Source organism: Trametes versicolor (assembly GCF_000271585.1).
Source record: "Trametes versicolor FP-101664 SS1 unplaced genomic scaffold TRAVEscaffold_4, whole genome shotgun sequence".
In the NCBI taxonomy this organism is placed as follows: Eukaryota; Fungi; Basidiomycota; class Agaricomycetes; order Polyporales; family Polyporaceae; genus Trametes; species Trametes versicolor.
The window spans coordinates 1,625,426-1,650,471 of NW_007360324.1; the positions used below are offsets into that span (position 1 = coordinate 1,625,426).

Genomic DNA, 25,046 nt, shown 5'->3' on the forward strand with positions numbered 1-25,046 from the left:
AATCGACATAAGGTCAGATAGTCCATGGCTGAGTAATGCGAGTAATCCGGACGCTGTCTAGAATAGTCCGGAACATCGTAGAACGTACCAGAATCATATGGAGGGATGGCAGGATGCCAAGTAAGTACAGAACAAAAGAATGTACGTATATGGTAAGTAGGAAAGTCCATGCTGGCGTATGGTAGACGCACAGCCACTATCACTGCCACTCCCGGTCCGGCACAGCCGTAGACACAGAAGTTCAACAGGTACGTACTAATAATGGAGATGAACGAGACCACGCTCATGTACGAGATGCCATTCAGCGTCCTCGGGAGCGTGAGCACGAGGCAAATGATCGCAGCGACGGCCGCCCATAGAACCGAGCAAGAAGCCCCGGCAGTGACTGCATAGGAGAAGGTCAGCAGTGCCCTCCTCGTGACAAAGACCGCATGCTTACTGGTGTCGAAGGCGATGAGCCCTGTGAGGACGTGGCTGCCGCAGATGAAGATCATGAAGACGGCCTGCGCACCGCCCAGCACTTCGCGTCCGATGGGCCCAGCGAGAATCTCACCGGCGTCGGCCATATTGTGGACGTGTGGGTAACGCAACTTGAACAAGCCGATCATGTAGCCAGTAGCCGTCGCAATTGCGCCGAGTCCCTGTGCCACGGCATGAGCGCGTAGAGACGGAAAAAACTCATAGTGCTTACAATGACCAAGATGATTCCTGCCGGGAGACCGAGGGTCGCAAAGACGGAGGGGATAGAGAGAATCTAGGAGACGACAAATGAGCGATATTATCCCCGCAATGTTGCTGAACGCGTACCCCAAGCGAGACCGTCTCCGCAAGCATGAGTGCGGCGGCTTTCCACCATACCATGGTGCGGTACTTGACTGGGGAATAGTGAGTACAACGCCTAGATAGTGGATGTATGCGCTCACTTTCTGCCGTTTCCTCATTGCCGTACACGTCAAAAGAGTTCCCGTCGGTCTGTACATCTGTCTGTGCTTGTTTTTCGTGTTTCGCCTCCGAAATACTGGCGCTTCTTCGAGACATGGCGGGCCAAGTAGAAAGTGGTGGTGGTGGTGGTGGGAAGCAAGGAGGGCCGGCATGGGCGATGCTGGGGCTTCGATTTCTTCGGCTGACAATTCGAGTAGCGCGTTACGAAGTTGGCGTTGAGCCTGTACGGAAATACCATGGATGAAGTCATCCGCAGAATGGGAATACGCGTTAAACGCTCACGCTCCCCCGGGGTTATGCCCACGCCACGCGCCCTCTCCGCCTCCGACTCCACCTCCACCTTCGAATGCATCGTTGATTTATGATGCAGGATGCCTGAGCGCATATGTTGTGGCACGTCTGTCAGACTCTGGGGGAGGAGGTGGCTGACATTGCTAAAGTAACATCGACGGGACCGCCGGCCGATCGGGCTGCGTCCCGGCAATTTAGGGTTCTCTGGCCGATGTCATCGATCGGAATCGATCGGGGGAGTCCGGACAGCTTGACAGGCCACGTGCTTGTGCTCCCTTCACATCCGAATGAGGAAAAAGAAACATCCTTCGAACCGGGATCGAACCAGTGACCTTGGGATGATCTCAGGGATTGGGGGTACAATCCTGGTTTCCGATTACAGTCCCACGCTCTTCCAACTGAGCTATCGAAGGCGATACCTTAGGTCTTCGTCAAGGTTATATATACATATAGCTACATTTAATAAGTATATAAATATGTGATTCTCGTCACGTGATTCCACAATCTCACCAATCGGCGAACGCCGGTTTCAGAGCGCCTATGAACGGCTCCGATCACTCTGAGCGCCCTTCGGGACCTCTCAGAGTCGGATGCTAGCCTTGTACATCTCGTCGTTCTCGCCAGTACTTGGACTCCTCGACGTGTTCGTGCACTTTAAAACCTGCACAGGAGTTCGGCTTCTTCCTCTTTGGGCTGCTTGAGCTGAATACGCCTCCCTCACATCTGCCTCTCGCTGGCCTAACATGCTCCGAGGAACTACGCGGGTAGTTGCGTTCAGTCGCGTCCCTGGCAGAAGGTACCTTTCGTATGCTGGCCGCACTTCCCAGCACACAAGATCAGCTGTGGTCTTGACCTCTGTCTCCGCGGCTGCTGCAGGTGCGCTATGGCACGCCACGAATGCGCGAGATGTCATACACAACGACGCGCCCTCGACCCCCGAGGTGCGCGCAAGGGGAGCGTCGGATGGGAGGACGCAAAATGCGGATGCGGAGTTGACCACCCTAGTGTGGGGTGCAAACAAGTGCGTGCATGATGTATTGACGCGTGTATGCGTGTGCTGACATATCCAGAACGCATATACTCGAGGGCGACCTTCCGGAGTCCGTAAGGGTGCCGACACCTTCGGAGTGGTTCGACAATGTCGCGCTGCGTGACCTGGCACTGCACGAACAGCATGCAGCATGCGTCGATGCGCGAGGGGACTTGTACCAATGGGGCGACGGCTTCTTTGGTAGCGAGCCTGGCTCCTCTCGTACCAAGCCGCGTGTCACTCTCCGAGGCAAGGTGAGTGGTACGGGTTACGGACTGATAATATGCTCATCCGATGTCCGCCGCAGAACATCACCCAGCTGCAGCTGACGCGTTCGCGCGTATTCGCATTGTCCGCCTCCGGGAGGGTATACGTCCTTTCGTCGCGTCAGGCCGAACAGGCACTCCCTGCCGGCGCACCAACTCCTGCAAGCACGCCATGGTGGGGAACAGGGTGGCTATGGGGGGAGGAAGAAGAGGTCAACTTCGCTGAGATTACCCCAAACGAAGGTCTAAAGCGAGGCGAACGGTATGCTCAATCCCGTCTCCCTACGAAATGGTAATACGGTACTCACGTTACAGGACAGATTTGTGCAGATATCCGCGGGGACGGACCACATGCTGGCGGTGACGTCGGAAGGCCGCACCTTTGCGCACCCAATCACGCTTAACGCGAACTCGCACGGCCAGCTCGGCTTCCGCAAGTGCGACGTACCCTCCCCCATCGACCTCGAGCACTTCCACCTCCCGCACAAGCACCCGCGCATACCGCTCGAGCTGACTCCCAAGTCCATTGCGGACCCCTACGCCAAAGCGAGCCCTGCCATCCGTCCCTCTAGCTCGCTTGCACGGAGTAGTGAGGCGCTAGTAGGCAAGGAGGCGGTCGCCGCTGGACTGGACGACGCGAACATCCGCTTTTCGGATAAGCTCTTCGAAGTCCCTGCTCTCAAAGGGGTGAATGTAGACCGCGTCGCTACTGGCGGACGGAGTAGCTTCGTCAAGACCGCCGCCGGCAAGGTCCTCGGTTGGGGCGCAAATGAGTTCGGGTAGGCAAATCGACCCTTGAACGTGTTGTCGTCGCTTGCTCAAACATTCCCTGATCTGCAGACAAATTGGCCTAGGAGGCAACGTGACGCTCGAGACCATCACCGTACCCACGGAAGTTATCCTGTGGCGAGCGACCCCCGCGACAATGCGGACGACATGCGTCGACGTCTTTGCGGGTAAGTGGGCATGTACCTGTTAATGTCTCAAACGACGGGCTCACTCACGTGCGTGCAGGCGGCGACCTGACCATGTTCGAGGTGGAACGCTCGGACGGCTCGGGGATGCCGTACATCGACGTACTTGCGTGTGGGAACGGCCAATATGGCGGTCTGGGCAACGCGATGTACAGCAATTCCCAGGGCACCCCGGTCCGCGCCAAGAACGTCAGCGGGCTCTACGAATGTGAGCTTGGGCCTTGCAGCGAAACTCATGTCGATAGACCGCTGTGATTTCCTCTCACTCGTGGAGCATGCGGAGTCGGGGACGCACTAGGCCTCACATGGTACGCAACGTGAGCGAGCCGAGTGCTCGATGTCCAACAGATCACCTCGAGAGTGGGTCGCCGGTGGTGCGGAGTAGTTCGACCGACCGCACAAGGGCGATTAGCCCCACCTTCTCCCAAACAGCGTAAAATGGCCGCGGTCTATCGACCTGAGTTTCGCTGTGATGACGCGTACGGGCAGGTGCTGATGCATTCGGTTCTGCAGATAGCGAGCGTACCCAGAACCTGCAGGCCATAGCGCCTGAGCGGATTTCCATCTCTCCCACCGGCCACGTCCTCCTCACGCTGGACACCCGGAAGCACTCGGGCCCTGGCGGCGGTGGCAAGGACGTGGTGGTATGGGGTGCGAACTTCGAGTACCAGCTCGGGAACGGAAAGCGCGGGAGCCTGCCGACGCCGACGACGCTGCTCACCCCCGAGGGCGAGCGGTTCATGCTGCAGCACAAGCGGGCGACGGCCGTGCGGGATCTGCAGGGCCAAGTGTGGAAGAAGGGCGTCGAGGTAGAGCAGCGCGCAGTGGCAGGGTGGAACAGCTCAGTCGTGTACTGGAGGATCTGCCCGTAGCGCAGTTCGTGGGTGGGGTCGCAGGGGCGGATAGGCTATTCCCGCGGTCGGCCATAGCGGGCGTGTAATTGGGTTGGTAGACAGCCTATTGTTATAGCACTTCGGAAGCAAGAGACCGCAGAGGGCAGGCTGTGTCCCGCGCAACGAGAGAGGGCGATCTGGCAATGGGAACGTTCCGTGGCGGGGCCTATCGGACACATCATGCGCAGGTACGTATACTAAAGCGGCTGGGCCAGTGCCATTCGCGCGTTCCTCATGTCCTGACTACCATCCGCTCGCCTTTCCTGACCAGCCTCGCGCCCCAGTAGCTCGCCCTGCTCTCCTCGAGGCACTCGCGGTTTCAGTTTGGGCCTGATTTACGGCCTTCAGCTTCAGCACGCACCCTCGTGTCTGGGACCGCAACATTCCTATCGCCCGGGCCCACCGTCCGCCCTATATAGTCCGCACCTCGCGCTCACCTCTTTTCCCTCGTCGCCTTCTCCTCCCGCAGGCCAACCATGTCTTCGCCTCTCCGTGCGCTCTCCCCGGGCTCCTCGCTCTCCTCGTACGACTATTTCTCGTCGCATTCCCGCCGTGCTTCGCGGAGTGCGTCCTCCGACGAGTCCTACGGCACCGTCTCCGACGATGCCTCTTCCGACGACGAAATCGTACTCTCCTTCTCCGACATCTCCGCCCTCGATGTGCTCTCGCAGCGCGGAGACGATCCGCGGAGCCCCGCGGTGTTTTCGGACGATGAGTTCGTGATTATGAGCCGGCCCCGTACCCCGCGCGAGGACGATCTCACAACCACCTTCTCCGCTCTCTCTGTCGGTCCCTCGAGTGCATCGAGCAGCTCCTCGTCCTCAAAGTCCTCGCGGAGGCGCGTCAAGAAGAAGAAGCGGGCGGCGGCGGCAGCAGCAGCAGCAGCAGCAGCAGCAGCAGCAGCAGCAGCAGCAGCAGCAGCAGCCCCTAACAACGGCGTTCCCGCGCCGAGCGCGAGCCCAGTGAAGGCCTCCAAGGAGTCACCGAAATCACAGAGCCCGTCGAAGGCGAAGAGAAAGGCGAAGCGGGCGTCCGCGCGCGCGAGCAGTTTGCAGAGTTTCGCGGCTCTTGCGGGGCTCGGGGACCGGCCCATCGTGGACGACGTATCGGAGGCAGGGACCGAGTATCCCGCGGTCTACGTGCCGCCCGCGGTGTATGAGAGCGCACAGACCTATGTCTCATCGTGAGTTCGTCCGCCTGTGCCATGCTCTCATTTACTGACGGGGAGCGCGCGGTCGCTAGGGTGCTCTCTGCGGACCCGTCGATGAAGGCAGACATTCCGAAGCTCGCATTCCTGCAGGCGCTGATCATCGAGCTCGGCCTGTACCCCGCCGTCCCCGAGCAAACAACCGTTGAAGCCGCGCCGGTGGCCCCATCGTTCTTTTCGCTCCCGTCGCTCCCCAGCTCGATGCGCGCCGCCAAGGCGCTGTTGAAGTCGCAAGTGTTCCTCAACGTGCGCGACTATCTCGCGGTGCGCTCGCAGGGCGTCGAGGCGCTCCGAAGCGTTATGCATCCGAGCCGCTCTGCGCTCCTGCGCGACATCCGCGGCGGGCGCAAGGCCCCCGTCAAGTCCGTGAAGGAGAGCGGACTGGGCGTCCTCCTCGTAACGTGCTACCGGTGATTGACGACCACCCTCCGCGTCCACCGCGCTACGCATGCCGCTTCCAACGCCCACCTTGCACACCGCCCAAGACCCAAGACATGTCCATAGAGTTCACACCTCCAGGGCCGTCTACCAACGCCTCGTAATCCCTTCATTCCTTCCCTTGCATCTATGTCCACGACCCTCATTGCATCAGTTTCTTGTCACTGCTCACGTTTGGTGGGCGCGCAGCCCGCAACCGCCCATGTACCATATTGTAAATCCCCTGCACGTACCCGTTTCCTGCTTCGTGTACGTATCTGCTAGCCTGTGTATCTCTTCTGCTTTCGTCCCCCACCCCTTGCACCGGTTATCCGGATACGACGTTCCCTCTTGCCGCCCCTCTCCGATCCGTGTCGGCGACTCCCCATCGAACCCAATGTGTACTTAGAATGTAGGATATGACGCCGTCAATACCAATTTGATCAAGATATCTCGTCCTGTGCTCTATCACTTAATAAGGTTCCGAGCTGCGCTTCACTTGCAGAAGTTTAAACCACAGTAGATGAATCTCGAGTGGATCCACTTGTGGTTGTAGGTAGCCGCACGTGAATGCATCATATCCTATGTCGGCAGATAGTAATGTGTGGTCCCGATCACAATGGAAACGCAACATCCTGGATAGTATTGTTCGCCACGCTCTATACACCATGCATAGAGTACAGCAACAGGGACCCATAAGTCAAGAAGGCGTATAAAACGAAAGGTAAGATCAGATTGGGTATACAGGGTGATCAGCGTCTATGGCCATAAACTGTCAGCCGCGACAGCAACAAATGGTGCGCGGAAGGCAGCAGAATCACGGTGTCGCTCAGGCCGCCTGAGCGCCAGCGATGACGATCTCGGCGAGACCGAGGACGGCCTGGTTGAGCTTCGCGAGGGTGTCCGGGCCAGTAGAGGTGGTGAGCGCGGCGGGCGCGACGCTCGCGGAGGAGCTGGCGCTCGAGCTGGAGGTGGGCACGCTCGAGGACGACGGGGTAGATGAGGAAGACGGGGTCCAGGTGGTGCTGGGGGTCCAGCTCGACGACGACGACCACTCCGAGCTGCTCGACCAGGTCGTGGTCGGCTCGGGGGTCCAGGTCGTGGTCGGGGTCTTGGTCGTCTTCGGCTTCTTGCTCGAGGTCGTCGTGGGGGCAACCCACTCGGACGTGGTCGGGGCGACCCACTTCGAGGACGAGGTGGTCGGGGCGGGGTCGTCACCCTCATCGGTGTAGCGCCAGGACGCGTAGATCACGCCGGCGTCGAGGTCCGAGAGGTAGGAGAATAGGCCAGTGGACAGGTCAAGACCGCCGGGCGAGGGGCAGCCAGGGCACTGTGTGAAAATAACGAAGCTCAGGCAGGGTCCCGAGAAGCACAGAATGATGGTCGTACCTCGTCCATAATGACAGCATTCGCGGTCTTCCCGTTATACGTGATCTCGATGGGGCGCTTGCAGTTAGGGCCGGGGTAGCCGCCACCGTAGGACTGCGAACAGTGTTAGTCTAAAGGAGTAGCAGAGTGTCGTGATCCGACGTACGCCAGAGTTCAACGCCACGATCTGCAGTCGCTCATGTCAGCGAGGATTTACATGAGGACGCGCATCAAACACTCACGAAGTCACCAGGGTTGTTATACTCGCCACAGGCACCCCTATGGTGAGCAATTCAGTGTCAATTCCGCGGTTGGCAAGAGGTTGCTACCCACAGCCCGACATCGTAGTAGGTGAGGCGGGCACCGGTGTAGGTTTGCCCGCGGCGATGAAGGTGGGTCTCAGTGACGTTGTTGACCTGGGCCGCGATTTCCTCGTGACGACGGTGGTGGGCGGGTCCGTGGGACGACGCGGTGGCCCCGAGGGCGAGCGAAAACAGGGTAGCACCCAAAAGCGAGGAAAACATGTTTCTTGCGGGTCGTATTAGTCGGTAGGGACGAGTTGACGCTTTTCTGCGGGCGCAGAGTAAGATAGAGCAAAGAACGTGGGACGGAGAGAGCGTGGACGGCTGTGAAAAACCGAGGGACACGACAGAGAGCTCGCTGGAGAGATGGGGGGAGAGGCTGAGTTGGGCTCGCCTGTCGCCGTCGCCAAACAGCCCGGCTTGGCGTCTCTGTTTGGCTCAACAAACAAACCAATCGCGTCCTGACCCTTCTGCAACCGCCGGCCTCCTCTGCCCGCCTCCAACCGCCACTCAAGTTCCTGGTCATTCTGCCATGCTCATTCCTTCGGCCTCGACGGTGAAGGCCGCACTATATATGTCTGTGTGTAGTTAACATAGACGTTACGCCGGCAACAGAAGTTATATATCGGATTTTCATCTACATGATAGTGCACATCATATCGCACAGCGAAGCCTAGTCCGGACCAAGTTGTTGCTCCGGAGACCATTGATTATATGTGCAGGGTATGTAGCCTCAGCGGTTTCATATCGTACGTGCTTACGTACTATCAAACAGTACAGACTGCTTGCGCAAAGGGCGTGTTCAATTGCAAGGGTGTCTCCACCGCATCGCAATGGGCGGTACTTCGGGCGTATCGGCTCCTGGTGGGCGACGGTATCGACGGTATCGAGCATGTACGTGTACTGCAGATGGCATAGGACGAGTCCTTCACAAATTCAATCCCGCTCATATGCTCTAGATGTCACGATCAGATGCGTAAACGGATATCTCGAGACGTCTCAGCGCTCAGCTTTCGATCGGTACGTTATATATCCAGTGCCCAAAAGCTTCTCCGTCTTAGCTCATGCAGGTTTCGTATAAGTATGAGACACCTCATACGCTCCCCTCTAGTCAGCGGCTCCCACCTCGCCACTCTTCCTGCATAGTCAGTATCGGCAGTTTTACTCCGGCGCATGAAGGATGAGGTATTGTCCCATACTACCTGTCGAGATCCTATTCTTGATCGTCGACCTATGTGCCGGGGACACCCGCGCTTCCTACGGAACCCTCCTAGCCCTGGTTCTTACCGGACACACGTTGCTCCTCCGTGCACAACGCCACTTGTACCGCCACGTCATTCTGGATAACCTGCCGCACCTGCACATATTCCTCCAAACTATGGATCAACATCGTTACCTGGGCGAACTGGTGGAGGAACTGACGGTATACCCTGCGGGATGCCGATACGTGCCTCTTGGGGCGCTCGAATTCTCGGTGCCCCGTGCGAGGCGACTTACCCTCGATGTGGACCCGAAACAAAGTCCTGCAAAGTACTTTTTCGCTCCCACAGGATTCCGCCATCTAAATCTGAAAGGCCTGTCGTTTGCGCTACTCCAGCGCGTTGTCCGAGCCAGCCGATCCTTACAGAGCCTGTCAGTGAGCGGCATGCCTCTCGAACGTGGATATGCCGCAAGAGTAAGCCGGCGTGCTGAACAACACTGGATTCCGGACACATTGACGCATATGTACGTTCAGGTGCGTGGCTCTCGAATCGAGGATTTCGGGCGAACGATTAATTGGCCTCAGACGTTCATGGGACCCGTGAGTGCAGTCATGGGCGAGCTAGGACTTGTCGGCCCTAGAGGGGGGATTGCTCAGGACATGCAACACGAGTATTCCGCACGTACGCCGCTGGAGTTATGATCGGGCTTTGAAGGCTGACCTGGCGCTTTGTAGACTATCTACGGCTGGGCCTCCTGTGCAGGGGTCGCGCTGTCCAGCGTAGGATAATCAACGTGTTCATCCCTATTGCGGAAGTCGTGCTGTATTTCTTCGATCCCTTCTTCGCGCCACTCCATCAGTTCCTAATCCCTGCGCAACTGTTGTCGCCCCGTCTTCCCGGGTCAAGGCTAGACGACTGGATCTGTAACATCCTACAAGTGGAAGGAGCTAGTGGGGGCCCCTCGGAAACCGATCAGCCTACCGCTTTGCTTAGGTCGGGATCTATGAATGTTCTTAGCGATGGCACGTCGCCAGCCGTACAGCGCTCCTCCTGCCCTGCGAACGGAGGCATGTCCCAACCTTTGATTTTCTATGGGTTTGCTGACCTTCTGCATCCAGAACGGCGGTACATGAAGCGGGAAGGGTGTCCGCGCATAGCTTGTGAGACGATACGATCACCAAAATATCGAGCGAGGCAAAATAGTTTGTCATCCTCCAAACTCGGGGTGTCTAGTACGTTCTCTCCCTTTCAGCTTCTACTTGCATGTGCCCACGCAAATTGCTCAAAACTTATCACCTTTTTGCACAGGCGTAGTGCAAGTATCAGCCCTCCGCCCCATCAACTCTCTTGCCGATCACGACTGGCTCCGGAACAATCCAAACGCCGATAGCAAAGTATTGGAGCATGGTGGAATGAACCATCGCACGAAAGAGTGCCTTGTTGACCTGGCAATCACGCTTCGCAATCCCGCATCCATTCTAAGACCCCAGGCCTCCCCTGCACCGCGCAAATTCAAACAAGGCGTATATGGGTGTCTACGCGGGCGTCGCGTTTCCAACGCCAATCGGACAGCCGTCAACATTCTCATGGCCACATCTCCGGCCATTGCCAATCCCAAAACGCTCCCCAGCGTCCCTATCATACACCCCTTGTCCGAACGTCACGGGATGTGGGATACCTTTTTCGACCTCCCGGTATTGGGTAGCCATACAGCCAGTCTGGATCGTGCATTGGGGAGGACCTTGAGAGGCTGCGCTCCGGAATTGAAACTTGGGCGCAATCGTGCGGTGACAATCAAGATCGTTTATCTCGCAGGACGCGCCATGAACGCCGACGCGGCTAGTACAGAACGGGAGGTCTGTCAACGATTCCCTTTGGATGGTACAACAGCAACGCGTTCATCCCATTCCATCCTGGCTATACTTGCGAATGGTGCAGTGGTAGCCCCGAGACATGCAATGCCGGCCAGCTCATTGCGGATTGTTGGTGTATCAAATCCCCCTCTCGCACGAGGAAAACTTGAGGTTAGATCCATACAGTGGACCACGGGACGTTGCGAGGCGTCCTGGATCCTGTCATCAAGCGCTGCCCCTTTTCGACCGAATGGATACGGTACGGGAGGAGCGATGGCATCGGCGCCGCACATCTCGGAATCACACCGGCGGGATGAGCATATGCAGGGAGTGCCCGCGCCCAACGTTCTTTTGGGGCTATCGAGCTTCTTCAGACCTCCTCGGAGTGGCGGACAGTGGTGGCAAGATCCGTGTGCCTACCCTCACGTTTGGACAGATGTCGTGGATGGCCTCCTCAAGGGATGCTCGCTGGTACTGGCAGGATTTCTTACCAAATTCTACTGTGGAAATACACGTGCGGACGCCCGGGATCCACTTCGACATCTCACTCCTTCACGACGCCAACGATCTACGTGTTCCTCTTGGACCCCCCTATCCACGCAATGCATCGAAATGCGGAGGTTAGTTGCGCCACCCCGTGCGCAAGAAGGAATCTTGTATCGTAGACTTGTCCGCAGCGTACAAGGAAGGCCTCGTCGGGCCCCCTTTCGCTGTTCTTTGCAGACCCGCCCTGCCCCGCTTTCGCCCATCCCAAATCATTTTTCGTGCGTGATTGCAGAGCTACCTACGATGATACATGTGGGTATCTCTACAACCGAGGCCAACTCCCCCATCCTCAATCGACTGCACGGAGTCTCTCATGCGGCCGGCTCCCGCTGCCCTGGATCAACTCTATTCCGTTGGCGGATACAGGACCAAGATTTCTTCAAGCCGCACACAGCATGCATCACCCTTCCTTTCCTCTCCCCCATCTTTCCCGGAACCTCTACCAAGGATCGCGGAGGGTCGTAGCGGGGGCCCGAGGAGCCCCAGGTCCTCACAGTGATAAACACCAGCATGCAGTTCTAGTGATCACCTCCTTGCATCTTGGTAGCTCATAATGCTATTGAGAAAGTGCAAAGTGCTGACTGCATTTATATTCTTAGACTTCAACCTGGGATATGTGGAAGCCATAGCCGAGGTTTCAAGGCTCCTTGTCCATGTGTAGCCCATACGATCATCAGACGGATCGGGCATTCCAATGCGACCGCCGGCGAGGAACTACTCGCATCCTCCCCCCTGACGGCCATTGTTCAAACAAACACATCCATTCCGGAGGATCCCAACTCCAAATTGCAGTTTGACCACCTACTGTTGATCCTTCGGGTCTGTGTTGTACTCCTAGCTCACCTTCAAATTCCTGACCATTCCTCGAAACATGCATTCACCATCCTAAGTTCACGACATCGCTATCATCTCTTTCTTCCATCTCTGAGTCTCTGCTTGTCTTCTTGTCATTGTCGGAGGCCGACGCACTAGTGGCCACTGCTCTGAGATTACCCTGTACCGATACCTTTGGATGCCCCGTCCGTGCACATACGCTTCGCCCCAACACACGTTCACTCCGATACTCAGTACTCCCCCAACACACGTTTACTCCCACACTCAGTACTCATCTTGCACATGTTCAAGCGTGCCGTTTTTTTATCTGTATACTAGTGAATACTCCTCGGTTTCGCACAGTGCTTCGCGCTACCGTCCTGGCTTGTATCTCTACCATCCTGCTCGCTGTCGTTGTCCTACGTATCTGCTCTCCTCGTTGTTATTGTTGTCCTTTCTATGCTCGATCTTACTGCCAGGTTACCTACATGTAATATATCGCGCAGGCCGTCCCAATACGCTGTACAGTATATGCTCCGAATTCACCTGGGTTTGCGATTTGGGAGTAAGTGTCGTGAAACCGAACGGCTCGTACAGCAATTTCCGCCGAGCCGTTCGGTTTCACATGTCGAGTGCAGCTACTCGGAGAGGCCGGTGTAAGAAATGACGCACTGGCGTTATACTTTTATCGGGAATCTGTCCATGCATCCGTCAATGAAGCTCACAGATTTGCTATGCAGCCGCTTGTTACGGTGACAGCGTCAAACAACCACGTCACGGCATGCACGCACGCATCATGAATGGAAGACGTCAGCATATGGATTACGAAACCACACAAGCCCGACTCCCGCGGCACTACTGTGGGGGCATGTGCATAGGTATATACTAGTAGGCGCAAGTGACACAACAACTCTATCCCGGTCAGCGGGATATCCAGAGCGACATCGAAAGCCCAACGAGAAAGCGGAAATGATAGCTACGTCCTAGTAGAGGAATATATGCGATGATACTAACACGGCGGGGGCCCAGACATCCGTGAGTGACCGGTACCAGGAAACGAGGAGGGCGCCCGGTCGCGATCGGACCGTCGTATACGGACTCTGAGATGGTAACCGGAGAGGGGAGTATCACGCGTCGGAGTTGGGCGCCGCGAAGATAGCGTTCTCGAGGCCGACGAGCTGGAGCATGGCGAGGCTAAACTGCTGGAGGTTGCCCGTCTCGAACGACACGACGGTCGTCGTCGGCTCCACGCTCGAGCTCGTGCTCGTGCTCGTCGGCGGGGGCGTGCTCGTGGTAGTCGGCGCCGCGCTGGACGACGTCGCGCTGCTCGTGTGCGTCGAGGTGCTCGTGCTCGTGCGGTGCGACGTCTTGTGCGTCGACGACGTAGTGGGCGCCGGCGGGGGAGGCGGCGGGGAGCTCGTCGGCTGCTGGTGCGTGGTCGTGGTGGGCTTCGGCGGCATCGTCGTGACGGTGGGCGCCGCGCCGCCACCGAAGTTCCACGCGCCGTAGATCTGGCCCGGGTCAGTGCTGCCCGCGAGGAATGAGAAGAGGCTCGGGGAGAGGTCGATCGCGCCGAACGGGCACTCCATGCACTGGCGGGGGATGCGGGAGCGGTGTCAGTGGCGATGCAGTGGTCGTTAGTGTCGCACGAAGAACGTACCTCGTCCGTGATCATGGCACCGGTGGACTTGCCCTGGTAGTCGATGGTGATTTTGCTGTAGCAGTTGGAGCCGCCATCCCATTGCTGAAGGGACAGGCTCAGCATATGTGGAGGAGCGGTCGGGTAGTAGCCCGCAGACTCACATGGGTGTTGAGCGCGACAATCTGTGATGCGTCAGTGCTGTGCAGACATAGAAGCTCAAACAAGTAGACTGACGAAGTCGCTGTCGTGGTCGAAGGAGCCGCACGCGTTCTGGCCGGTGGGGAAGAAGGTGAAGCGGGCGTTGTCAAACCGCTTCTCGAACTGGTGGGTATCGTTGCGCGGAGCGATGTTGACCGCAGCGTGGCGACGGCCGTTTTCGAGCCGCTTGTGCTCGTGCGCGCCAGAGTGGGCGAGAGCTGAGGAGGAGGCCAGGAGGACGAAAAGGAAGGTGAGCTGGAAACGACTGGAAAGGGCAGACATGCTGAAAGAGCGACGACGACCTGGCTGGAACTCGGGGACGATGGTGGGGAGAGAGAGGGAAGGATTCACATTAATTTGGCAACCGTGGGCGCGTCCGAGGATGAGTGCGTCGCCGCTGCCGTGATGAGAACCATGCCTGCCTCATTCGCAGCAGCGCCCGGGCGAGGCTGGTGCCTGTGATGATCGCATGGGGGAAACGTGACCGCGCCTCTGCCGCGACGCGTCAGGCTCCGGCGTCTCCCTCCTCTCGTCCTCCTCTCACCGTCTCTGCATTTGTCCCCCCTCGTCCTCTCATACTCCGTCTCTTCTCTCTGTGTACTTCGTCAGCAACTATGGCACCGTTTCCCTGGGGCAAGTTCTTCATCTCTACCTTTGGCAGTACGCATCACCATCCAAATCTCTCAACTGTCTGCTCACCGTGCATCTGTCTCCTGCGATCTGCCAATAGTCATGGGCGTAGGATATGCCGTCATGAAAGGTGAGTATTGAGCTTTGCTGCTATGCATATCATGGCCTGACAGACTGTCTCCTTTTAGCCACAACACCTACACCAGAGCAGACATATGCTGTGAGTCCACGTCTTGAAATTCCTTCACATACACATGCCCCCGCCGGACATGCCATACTCGCCACACCACAGCACTCAGATGCTAAGTCCCCCGTTACATCGCATAGGCCATGTCACCCGACTTGCGCAAAAAGGTCGACGCGAATCGCGCAGCCAGGCTCGCGAGAGAGAACGCTACCCAGCAACAAGTCTCTGCACAGGTGCATTTTACCTCTTCGTTTCGTAGACGGAGTCTGACAGCTTTGCGCGGATCCAGCTCAACGACCCCGACGCACAAAAACCTATATGGGCAGACGGCTCAAGATCATGACCTCAACGACCCCTTTCCACCACTCCCCGCTTCGGCCCACTACTCGCTTAATCCTCTTGTATCTATCCGCCTACTGGAATGTAATCCAACTAATTCACTGTCCTCTGATTCCTGCAACATCTGAATTCCCAAGCTCAGTGCACAGAACACCCAGCGGCAGCCACCAGGACTAGACCGGCAGACAGGGAGGTAGTACGCAGGTAATACATTGACATTATACCAGACTGAGGTAAGGTAAGAAGATAGGAGGAGTACAGCCGTACGAGAATACAGCACCGGGACCTATCTATCAACACACGCGGAAACCGTGAAATAGATAGCGCGACAGCGGGCTGCGCGACTGCACAGTCACAACACCAAAACGAGCGACAGAGGGAGAGCAAGGAGCGGAGTGCGCAATAATAAGGTGCGCGGGACCAGTAGACGGAACCTGAAAGCTAGCTAAGCTTAGTTGAACCACCAGCTGCCGAAAATGACGCCCTCGTCGAGGGGAGCGAGGGCCGCGAAGAGCGGGCGCGACAAGTCCGCCTGCGAGTCCGAGCACCCGGGGCACTGTTCTATTTGTTAGTCCACCACTCGGAGCTGGCCGGAGTGCGCGCGACATACCTCGTCCGTGACGGTCGCTTGCACCTTCTTGCCCTTGTAGTCGATCATGACATTCTGGAAGCAGTGCTGGCCGTTGTTGAAGAACTAATGCAGAAAGCCCTGTCAGTGTCACTGTCTTCCGACCTCCAATGCCGCGGGGCGTTCGGACGTACCGAAGGGCTGAGCGCCATGACCTGCAGACGCGACCGCTAAGGTGAGTACCATACCACTCTTTCCAAGTACGCAGAGCACTCACGAATGCATTCGAATCGTCGAAGCTCCCGCACGCGTTCTGGCCAGCGTCGTAGAACGTGAATCGCGAGTTCTCAAACGCGCGCGGGGAAAGCGTGAACGTCGTCCCGTTCGCGCGGTTAATATGCGAGTGCGTGATCCCGTGCGGCGGCTGGTTGCCATACGGGGCCGCGAGCGCAGGCGCGGGCGCGGCGCCGAAGGCGGCGGAGAGGGAAAGGACAGTGAGGATGAAAGAGCGGCTGGAGCTGAACATCTTGCGAGTTCTCTGCTAGGGAGTGAAGAGGAGGCTAAGAGGCGTCAAGCGCGAAAGAAGAAGAGAGAGCGAGACTAGGAGGACGAGGGCTTCCGAGGTCGCTGGTGCTCCGACGGCTGCGATGACGATGGCGGGGCTCGCCGCACCCGCTGCCGTTCTTATATCCTGGCGCGCCGGGCGAGACCGACCGCGGGGACTTGGCCGTGGGGCTGCTGATGGCGGGCACGGGGGCGCAGATGCGAAGGAAGGGGCTCGCGTACCGGCGTGCGGGTGCGGCGTTTGGGGATGTGCGGGCCTGCACGTTGTGCGCGTAACGCCTCCCCGGACGCTGCTGCGCGGCTTGCCGTGAAGGATTGAATGCGCCCTCAGGTGAATCTCTGATCGGGCGACTGAGGCCTCGCCAAATTTTGCGCGTATTGCCGCGTCCGTTCCGGGCCCGGCGGCAAGGACGTGTCGCAAGCAGCTGGCGGGCGGGGCCGCTCGCAGTACCCCACATCGCTCGGGGAGACCGGACGGTCGTTCTGCATCTCAGGTGCATTGACGTGCATGTGAGTTCATATCCGAGCGTCGTAATGCAACGTGCTACGTACGACCCAGTTCTAATAGACGTGCAGAAGACCAGAGAACCGCAGCGCGACGGTTCGATGCCATAATAGCTTTGGCATCAGCAACAGCACCCCACGAGAGGTCAAACCCGTCGCAGGGCTCGTCAGCAGCTCATGGCGGTGCGTCCCGCCTCCGGGATGTGCGCATCGTGCGGGGCAGCCGACGCGTCGCGATTCGCCGGAGAGAACTTTCCCCGGAGGACGCTCCCGAAACCAATCCCAGGCGCAGAGGGTCGTCAAACACGGGTCGTCAAAAATCGACATGAGGGGGCGGTGAGAGAGGATGGGACGACTGGCGGATGTCGCCGGTCGAATGTAACCCAGGACGGTACACGATGACCGCGAGCTAGTGGACTCGTGTGTACACTCGTAATATCAATGGCGATCGCAGTGAAGGTGTACCGGCCGCTAGCACATCTGCGATCGCGCCTTGCTTGGATGTTACCATCCTGAAAGCGAAAATAACATAATACCGTGTGCGGGGTCGAGGTCGAGGTGCTCTCTAACAGGTCAAGCTATAAAGGCAGCCTCAGCGTCGAGAGATCCAAACCATTGTAAACCTGTCGGTAGTTTTAGAGTCGAAGCACGATCTGTTGGCTAAACTGCAATGGAAGACGTCCTGTCCGCACCCGCGATGCTAACGCGTCGCGCTTGCCACGGGAGAGAGGGTAATGGCAGTTTATACACAACAGCGCGACATCACGTGGATCTATACATCGTCGACAAAGACGTGAGAGGAGAGGGGAGAATACGAGGAATACAGCGCACTGGGTCGGGGTGTGATCAGCCGACCTGGTCGAAGGATCGCCGGAGCGCGCAAACGTGGGACTGCCATAACGGTGAGAAGTTCGTGAAAGATAACAGGTGCAAGAGCAATCGAGCAGCTGGAATGTTCGTGTTGGAGAAAGAGACGTGCGGATGATTAGAAATCTAGACAGAATACATCACTATAACCATCGAGTCAGCCTCTGTAAACCTGCGACACTTTAGATCGAACCGAAAGACTCACCTCTGAATCATACGTACAGTGAATGGGTAGTGTACACAACCTCCCCTGGGGTCAGTAGCCGCTCAACTAGCAGGGGCGGAACTAGAGTCTCCCTCGGCGGCAGGCGTCACCGGCGTACTGTCTAACAGAGGAATGTTGGACATTGACAGGGTAGAGTCGGGGGTCGACGGAAGAACGTCGTACGACGATGGCGCGAGTGAAGACGACAACGACGAAACCCGGGCGATGGGAGGCAGAGAGGGCGTGCTACCCGAATCCTGTCCGATCGATGAGGGCTCAGATATGACGGGAAGACTGGCCGGAGAGACGGGTGTCCGCGGGCGGGACTGGGCCAGCGCAGTTGATGCTGACGCAAGTCCGGGTTCAGCGACAGGGGCGAGCGACTCGGTCACTGCATGGTCGGTTACGTCTTGATGAGGTGAAGGGCTCGATCCCGACTGTTGGTCATCGTTGCCAAGGGCGGGAGGTGAGGAGGGGCCGGAAGGAGCGGGCGAAGGAGAGGCGGGCGGGATACTTGGAGTGGGGGTTGCAGAGCGTGAGATTGCGTTGACATTTGACGGCCGAAGGGCAGTAGGTGTGGAAATGTTCGGAGTCGGTTGGGAAGAGGCAGCAGAGGCCGTCGATCCAGCAGCGGCCCCTGCAGTCGCGAGTACGGTGCTACCCGCTGTCGCCGGTGCAGCGGCTTCTTTCTGCTTCTTCGCGTCTTCTTCCTCTTGACGTCGCTGTTGGGCTTCATGCTCAATCAAAGAAAGTCGCATGGCTTCCATTACCATAAGCTTTGAGAGGAAAGGCCCGTCAGTGTCGGACGGAGTAAACCCGGGACTAATAACGCTTACTTCTTCCAAATCCTGTCCGCCCAGGCCCATGGTCCCCAAGAACTGGTTAAGTTCTTGGTTCTGCTGCCGCCTCCGCGACCGCCGGCTTCCACGGTCGCTGCTGCCTTCCTGCACTTCGGCAGCGGCACCCTCCTCCGGAGGGAGTGCATGCACGCGACCACTGGTAACGCCTACGGGGATGAGACGGTCGCCGACCTGGCGCATGATAATGCGCCGGTTGGCGCGCCGAGCAACAGCAGCACGCACCGCGGCCAATTTGGCCTCCCAGTCCGGGTGTATTTGGTCTTCCGGACACATGAGCACTTTCCCGTCTGCCGGGGCTGGGGCTGGACTCACCGACCGTGACCACCTCGGGATCATTGGCACCAAAGCTCTTTCTCCGGCGCTTCATCGAGGGATTGGCGGCAGCGTCTAAAGACTGCTGAGAAGTCCCTCGGGGTGAGTCAGGCCACGAGGGTGGCGTCTGTGTGATGTTCAACGGTGCAAACGGAGTTAATGGAATACTGTGTGCAGAATGAAGATTTACTGACCGCGCCCTCGCTCCCAAGCCCCGCACGCCATGGTGGTGGGGTGTATACTACGCCAAAGTTCTCTTGGACACAATATGGGCAAGACGCTGGTTCCGAGACGAGATGCGTAGTGGTGGGGTCTGCTCTCTTGATCTGCACGAAGCACTCTGTGCATATAGCTTGGTGACAACACCGCGAGTGGTTGATGTTTGGAGGATAGTACTATGCTGCCCGGTCAGGGTGGCTCGGACATAGCATTCATGCCAGAGAACGTACCAGGAAGCAAATGGGGCATTCTGCTGCACCTCTATATATCGCAGCCTCAGGATGTCGTGTGGGTTCCTTGACGGCACTGGGCCGTTTCTGGTGTCCGCGAGAGACCGCTGAACTGATCGACTCGGCACGAGAGGTCTCCCCGCCTTCGACCTCCGGCGGCTCCTTTCGAGCGGCGAGAATCTGCTCGTCATCCCAGTCTTCCTCGTAGTCTTCTAGTGGCCGGTAGAATGGAGCGAGCTTGCGGTCGACGATGAGCTGGTTCACAACAGCCTGATTCCAATCCCGAGGACCGGTGTAGATCCCTTGTGGGGTGAGATAGCCGAAGTCGACCATCTCTTCATGGTGCCCGCGGCCGGAGGAGGCACTGTTTCCCATGGCGGCAAAGTGGGCGCACACAGGAAGACCCAGAGGGTGGTGGACGTCGAGAACAGGAGACTCGACAGAGTCCGGGAATGCAGGTTGTCGTCACAGCCCAGTGACGGCCACAACAACGCTTACGCCGTCCGCCTCTCTCGGCTACCCCCGCGCGCTCGCCCTAATTGGTCTCGAGCGCTCGCGCCCATTCCCTCCCAACGCCCGCAGAACATGCACATACGTTTTCCAACGCACAAAGGTACGCAGAACGTCTCTTAGCTACGGAAAACGCGTGGTAATCGACTTGGTACGTCCCTGGGACGCCGGGTTGTCACATCTGTTCGTGACCCCCTGCTCCACGGGCGTACTGATTGACCGACGTTTGTTTGGGGAGGACGCTCGCAAATTTATACCTTGACGTGGAAGTCTCCAGAAAGAGCTCGCGCTCGCGTTTCCCTTGTGTGCGAACCGAGGGCGAACATCTGAAGACTCAGTGAAGAGCGTGCGCACACGCTCACAGACATCAGGCGGTATTCCGCGCACATGCATAGTTCACACGCTCCCCGAATGCTATGGGCGCTTCTGGATGCTTCACCTCCGACGTGCCTCCGTTTGTATACCACCGTCGCCTCAGATTACTCACAGGCATGTATGTAGACTTGTAAGCTAACATCGCGGGCGGAAGGCCTCTGTGCCTCAAGAAGGGAGCTCCGAACTCGCGTGAGAGGAGCTGGGAGGGGGCAATAAGGTACCGGTCCACCGTGTGAATGTCTGAATTTGAGTGTCCCGGGACCAAGCGGGGAGCGAAGCAAGAAATTCCGACATCAGCTACCCCAAAGTTCGGCCAGGACCCCGGAACCAAGAGACCATATACCCATACGCCTTTTGACAAAAATTCCGAACGGAACAGCGTAAGACTCACGCTGAACGCTTGACTTCCGGTGCGCTGGTTCGATTCCTCGTCCGCGCTTTCGCAACGCATATGTAGTGTCTACGCCGCGCTCCCTGGCTACTCTTGTTTGCTGTCTACGTACCGTTCTCAGTCTAGATAGGAGCCCGGAAATACATGCATTGTCATATCCATCTACGCTGCCGCCCGTTTTGACAGCGGTAGCTGCGCGTTCCCCACGGTTGACGTGCCCGCCCGCTTCCTCTGGTTGTGCACCCCGCCAGCAGCTTGCCCTCTTGACCCAGATGCTCCTGCGTACCCCCTCTTCTCGGCGTCCTCTGTGTCCATCTGGTCAACATCGTCGGATCCTGGGATGCCATTAGTGTGGCGGTACGCGGTCAAGACCTCCGCTCTGATCCCAAGACGACCGGCCTCGGCCTTCGAGACATGTTTGACCCGGGCAGCCTTCGCGGCGAGCGGAGTGTCGGTGCCTGCTGCAATGGCGAGTGCCTCCTCCGCATGGTCGTGGTGTATGTGATCCTCCAGGTTGTATCTCCAGTAGCTTGGAGGCAGCTGTGTTCCCGGGTCGATGGGACAGATCGGACAGTGTACCGGTACGTTTGTTGAGGGCCCGTTTGCAGTGCTTCGAAGTGCTGCATTGTAACTGAAATCATAATGGTATTTGCAGTTCGAACGAATCTCCATCTTCTTACCGGCCGATCGCAGAGCGATCGAGCAGCCGCTCAAACCACAGAAACCACAGGGATGTGAGGGACCGGGCTATCGGGCAGAGGTTTAGTCAAAGCAATAGTACGAGGGCACTCGGTATGTCACTTACCTTCCTGGTCAAAAGCGGCTCACTAATCCCAACTTGGCTTCGCAGAATGTGTGTGCCAACATGCGAGCGCATGTCGCGCAGCTTGATCGTCTTTGTACACAGCAGGCACGCGATCTGCGCGTCCTTGTCCAGCTTCTGGACGCGCAGGTCGTCAGGCAGGTTCTCGATGACAAACGCCGGTTGACCTGTTCGCAAAATGGTAAGACTAAGCTCTCTATCGCGGGCTATGGTGTCGCCCTCACTGACCGTCTGCTCTACGATAGGGATATTGCGCTTCTTCATCGACTGTGACCATTTCCTCAAGGATGTCTCCAGGCGACTCGGAGAATGCTTCGGAGTTAGCCCAGAGGTCGGCGACGAGCTGCTGCAGCTTTGAAGACCTGAAGCGCCAGGTGATGGGTGGCTCGTGGGCTCCGAGTGGCGTGTTCGAGTCTGGATTGATGCGGACCATGTCGGGAGAGATGGGGAAGAAGAGCCAGCCAGGGAAGCGAACACAGTATTGTGACGTCTGCCTAGCGGCAAGATGTACAGGTCCGGTATGGTTGGCCGACGACTCGGAGGATTTGGCTGATGCCCCTTTGACTTGTAGGAAGCTCCCAGCCCAGAGCCACTCAGGAGATTCGTCTGGGAGTGCTTCGCCGCCATCCGATGGGACTCCGAGCGCAGTGGCATGGCCGGCCGTGAGACAGATCTCGAGAAGCTCTCCACTGACGACGACACCTGCTTTCACGTCACCGCAGCTGTCCACCGGGATCTGGCTGACTTTCTTCCCGTTGACGGACAGGCTCGTAACCTCTACGACTGCGAGTGTGACAGTGTTCCCGCATCGGACCAGGCCAGCGCCGATGTCGCCTGTGTAGAACATCACCTTGTCGGTTACTTCACTGGTGACCTCCGTGACCTGTCGGAAGCGGTCGCGTTTGACACCTTGGCTGCGCAGCTGGCGGTCGATAGCGATACGTCCCCCGTCCTTCTTGGCGAGGCCGATACGAACTAAGGATGACTTGTGATAGAATTCGCGCGTGCCATCGTCGTGAACGACTTCCACCCAGTCGGATGCGGAGGTGTGCTTGTCTGTCACCTCCGTGGCGATCAGATCCTCGAGGTCTATCTCAGCAGCAGGGCTGTCGAGTGCGTCTTGACCGGTATTGGTACCGCTGGCGGCGGTCGGCGTGGGGGATGGTTGGGGGCATGGGTGCGTAGAATTTTCAGACGCTACGGAGCGGTCTGCGACATCGAATGGCTGCACCCCGATGTAGTGACCGTTGCCTAAAGGCCGCATAAGGTCGAGGTCTGACACCTTCCAGAGCGCTGCAAAGGAGACACCTGGAACCTTGTGGGCGGCCAGTATCTGCTCGGCGTCCTCTCGCCCTTGCTTCCAGACTAGCTGAAGGGACACGTTGGAGACGACAAGATCGCCACGGGTTGAGGCAGGATTGGTATGGTCTGGGCCTTCTCGGTTCGACAGCTTGATGCGACGGTGGCCGCGGTTTAGCTCTGGGTGTTTGAGCATGATGGCGTTGATATTTGCCGAGATGGAGAGCTTGCGGCTGAGAGTGAGGGTATCGAAGTTGCGAGCATGGTCCTGGGTCCGGACGTCACAGAATGCCATCTCCAGACGGTCCGTGCCATCGTGGATGATGTAGAAAGGCTTGCTCGAGTCGAGAACTTGCTGCTTCTTTACGCTGAATACGATGTTCTTGACGATCATCTGCGTGTCTATGTACAACTGGCTTGTCATGAACGAGGTGCGATGGTGTCGGTACATGATGCAAGCTAGATGAGCGTAGCGCGCCAACAGGCGTAGTTGCTCAGAGAGGGAAAGGTCGAGGTTGATGAATGGCTCGAGGAATGCCCAGATGACGTCGGCGAACAGAGACATAGCATGATGCGCCTTCAGCTCCGAAGGGTTGAAGCTCGAGGTATCGCGTCCACGCAGGTTAGATACAGCTTGCAGGAGCTCCACCGCTTTCGGGACATTCTGGTGGTCGCTAGGATCGATGAGGTTCGCAACCTTGTAGGCGTTCAGGCCCGGAAGCTTCACCAGGTGCCTAGCGAGGGAGTCCTGATTGATTATTGTGTCCTGGACCAGGATTCCCTCGCTCGAGCGCAATAGTGTCGCGAAGCCTGTTGTGTGAATAAATCAACAATTCTTATCCAAATATAAGAGATGCCATTTTTGGACTTACGCTTGAAGACGTGCTTGAAGTCCGCGCTTGCGGTCACCTCATCTTCGCCCGTCCACAGATTCAGTCCTTCCAGTCGTACAAGGTCCAGATACAGAGGTGACTCCGGAGACAGTGTCGCCAGCATCAAGAGTGCGAACTTTGCTCGCCGAAACGTTCCATCACCGTCTGTTGCAACACACCATATCGGGCCATGGCGCGCCTCTCCATCTGGGCTCTCCTTCCACCACTTGAGAAATCGTCGGATCCACTCGGCCATTTCCTCCGCCTTCTCCGCCTTGCAGCTGGGCGAGACGAGGATAGGGACGGCATGATAGTTCTTGGCACGGTACGGAGCCAGGGCCGCCACAGTACATTCCTTACCGAGGTGACAGGTTGGTACTTCGTCGTTGAGAGCAGCGGCGACATGCTTGATGGCGTCTAGACTGATGACATGAAGATCTAGAGCTCCGGAGTGTTCACGACAAAGGCCGACCACCTCATTTGTCACTCGTGAGTACGACGCTCGCTGCTCGACCGCAATCCCATCCATCATGAGGCAGTGGCCGCTGACTGACCCGTCTGGCGCTGCTGTATGCGTAGCCGGCCCAAAGAACGACGAGATGTTTGCCTTCATCTCCTCGTCACTAGGTTTCGATATGGACGGCAAGAGTTCGCACATAGTTTTATGCCTTCGAGTCGTTCGGGAGGAGGGGAGAGAGATGTCGGCACTGTGATTGAGGGCATAGGCAAGGCGGGGTCCACCCAGTGCTGCAGACAGGTACGCTGTGTCGATTTCGCGCTCGCTGTAGCCACGAGGATGATACAGGCCTGTAACGACCCAGGATCGGGTCGTTACGGGCATCGTACATCCACGAGCCCAGCGCCGTACGCGCTGGGCAGAGATAAGATAATGATGTATTAAATAGACGCGTGCGGCGTGCGGGTATTCGGAACCCGCGCGCCTAGTGCGGGCAGCCTTTCTACCTGCCCCACTATCCTACGAGTACGCCGAGCCTCAATAGAGCCCGGACCAGAGTACTTGCGGGAAAGGGGCTACAGATTGCGCCCCCCTATACGTGAGTTTTACACTTTTTTACTCTCACCGTGATATTCGCCCGATTTGGGGCTCGACGTGTCCCACGTCACTACTGAACTCTAACCTTAAACCGCCCGATATCGCCCAATAAAGCAACCATGGACCAGTCACAGAATCCCAACACCGAAGGGCGTCAGACGCGCCCTTCTTCCCCTCATCACAACCCCCTAGACCGTGCCACGTCAGGCGCGGTACACTCTCGACAAACATCGAGAGTACGCGCCCCCGCGGCTGGACCGTCAACCTCGACGGTACCTCCTCGCGACACATCG

The 25,046-nt window shown here is 57.8% G+C and overlaps 9 protein-coding genes and 1 non-coding gene across 10 annotated transcripts in view; 3 read left to right on the forward strand and 7 right to left on the reverse strand.

The window, feature by feature from the left end:
- Positions 1–1,038, reverse strand: part of TRAVEDRAFT_118830 (uncharacterized protein) — a gene marked incomplete at both ends in the record, with an annotated part of 7,880 nt that extends 6,842 nt beyond the window's left edge. The window contains 5 exons of the mRNA XM_008038630.1: positions 257–385; positions 440–641; positions 692–754; positions 808–875; positions 924–1,038. Coding sequence (XP_008036821.1) covers positions 257–385; positions 440–641; positions 692–754; positions 808–875; positions 924–1,038 — 577 coding nt within the window. The remainder of the gene's footprint in view (positions 1–256; positions 386–439; positions 642–691; positions 755–807; positions 876–923) is intronic.
- Positions 1,039–1,537: 499 nt separating this feature from the next.
- TRAVEDRAFT_t61 lies at positions 1,538–1,646 on the reverse strand. The gene has a single exon. It is a non-coding gene; the product is annotated as a tRNA-Tyr (tRNA).
- A 197-nt stretch (positions 1,647–1,843) lies between these two features.
- On the forward strand, positions 1,844–4,484 carry TRAVEDRAFT_28081 (RCC1/BLIP-II). The gene is made up of 7 exons (XM_008037927.1): positions 1,844–2,254; positions 2,304–2,517; positions 2,571–2,791; positions 2,850–3,308; positions 3,370–3,485; positions 3,544–3,711; positions 4,017–4,484. The coding sequence occupies exons 1-7, from the start codon at positions 1,977–1,979 to the stop codon at positions 4,373–4,375; spliced, it is 1,815 nt and encodes a 604-aa protein (XP_008036118.1). The 5' UTR covers positions 1,844–1,976; the 3' UTR covers positions 4,376–4,484.
- A 300-nt stretch (positions 4,485–4,784) lies between these two features.
- Positions 4,785–6,363, forward strand: TRAVEDRAFT_165420 (uncharacterized protein). The gene is made up of 2 exons (XM_008038631.1): positions 4,785–5,579; positions 5,639–6,363. The coding sequence occupies exons 1-2, from the start codon at positions 4,873–4,875 to the stop codon at positions 6,015–6,017; spliced, it is 1,086 nt and encodes a 361-aa protein (XP_008036822.1). The 5' UTR covers positions 4,785–4,872; the 3' UTR covers positions 6,018–6,363.
- Positions 6,364–6,575: 212 nt separating this feature from the next.
- TRAVEDRAFT_64025 (uncharacterized protein) lies at positions 6,576–8,059 on the reverse strand. Its single transcript, XM_008038632.1, has 5 exons — positions 7,722–8,059; positions 7,631–7,667; positions 7,555–7,575; positions 7,410–7,502; positions 6,576–7,350 (listed from the first exon to the last, which is right to left on the reverse strand). Exons 1-5 carry the CDS (start codon positions 7,910–7,912, stop codon positions 6,850–6,852), a joined length of 843 nt encoding a protein of 280 aa, XP_008036823.1. The 5' UTR covers positions 7,913–8,059; the 3' UTR covers positions 6,576–6,849.
- Positions 8,060–12,921: 4,862 nt separating this feature from the next.
- On the reverse strand, positions 12,922–14,261 carry TRAVEDRAFT_146020 (uncharacterized protein). Its single transcript, XM_008038633.1, has 4 exons — positions 13,981–14,261; positions 13,908–13,928; positions 13,765–13,848; positions 12,922–13,696 (listed from the first exon to the last, which is right to left on the reverse strand). The coding sequence occupies exons 1-4, from the start codon at positions 14,224–14,226 to the stop codon at positions 13,232–13,234; spliced, it is 816 nt and encodes a 271-aa protein (XP_008036824.1). The 5' UTR covers positions 14,227–14,261; the 3' UTR covers positions 12,922–13,231.
- A 226-nt stretch (positions 14,262–14,487) lies between these two features.
- TRAVEDRAFT_146021 (uncharacterized protein) lies at positions 14,488–15,200 on the forward strand. Its single transcript, XM_008038634.1, has 5 exons — positions 14,488–14,604; positions 14,675–14,704; positions 14,763–14,794; positions 14,902–14,994; positions 15,051–15,200. The coding sequence occupies exons 1-5, from the start codon at positions 14,559–14,561 to the stop codon at positions 15,102–15,104; spliced, it is 255 nt and encodes an 84-aa protein (XP_008036825.1). The 5' UTR covers positions 14,488–14,558; the 3' UTR covers positions 15,105–15,200.
- A 351-nt stretch (positions 15,201–15,551) lies between these two features.
- Positions 15,552–16,194, reverse strand: TRAVEDRAFT_36206 (uncharacterized protein; the record flags this gene model as incomplete). The annotated part of the gene is made up of 4 exons (XM_008038013.1): positions 15,552–15,656; positions 15,711–15,794; positions 15,863–15,883; positions 15,946–16,194. 4 exons carry the CDS (start codon positions 16,192–16,194, stop codon positions 15,552–15,554), a joined length of 459 nt encoding a protein of 152 aa, XP_008036204.1.
- A 1,279-nt stretch (positions 16,195–17,473) lies between these two features.
- Positions 17,474–19,844, reverse strand: TRAVEDRAFT_70903 (uncharacterized protein). Its single transcript, XM_008038635.1, has 6 exons — positions 19,430–19,844; positions 19,175–19,375; positions 18,981–19,107; positions 18,645–18,928; positions 17,809–18,584; positions 17,474–17,746 (listed from the first exon to the last, which is right to left on the reverse strand). Exons 1-5 carry the CDS (start codon positions 19,802–19,804, stop codon positions 17,871–17,873), a joined length of 1,701 nt encoding a protein of 566 aa, XP_008036826.1. The 5' UTR covers positions 19,805–19,844; the 3' UTR covers positions 17,474–17,746; positions 17,809–17,870.
- A 1,023-nt stretch (positions 19,845–20,867) lies between these two features.
- Positions 20,868–24,357, reverse strand: TRAVEDRAFT_45796 (uncharacterized protein; the record flags this gene model as incomplete). The annotated part of the gene is made up of 4 exons (XM_008038120.1): positions 20,868–21,452; positions 21,511–21,695; positions 21,757–23,637; positions 23,700–24,357. 4 exons carry the CDS (start codon positions 24,355–24,357, stop codon positions 20,868–20,870), a joined length of 3,309 nt encoding a protein of 1,102 aa, XP_008036311.1.
- Between the last annotated feature and the right edge of the window lie 689 nt (positions 24,358–25,046).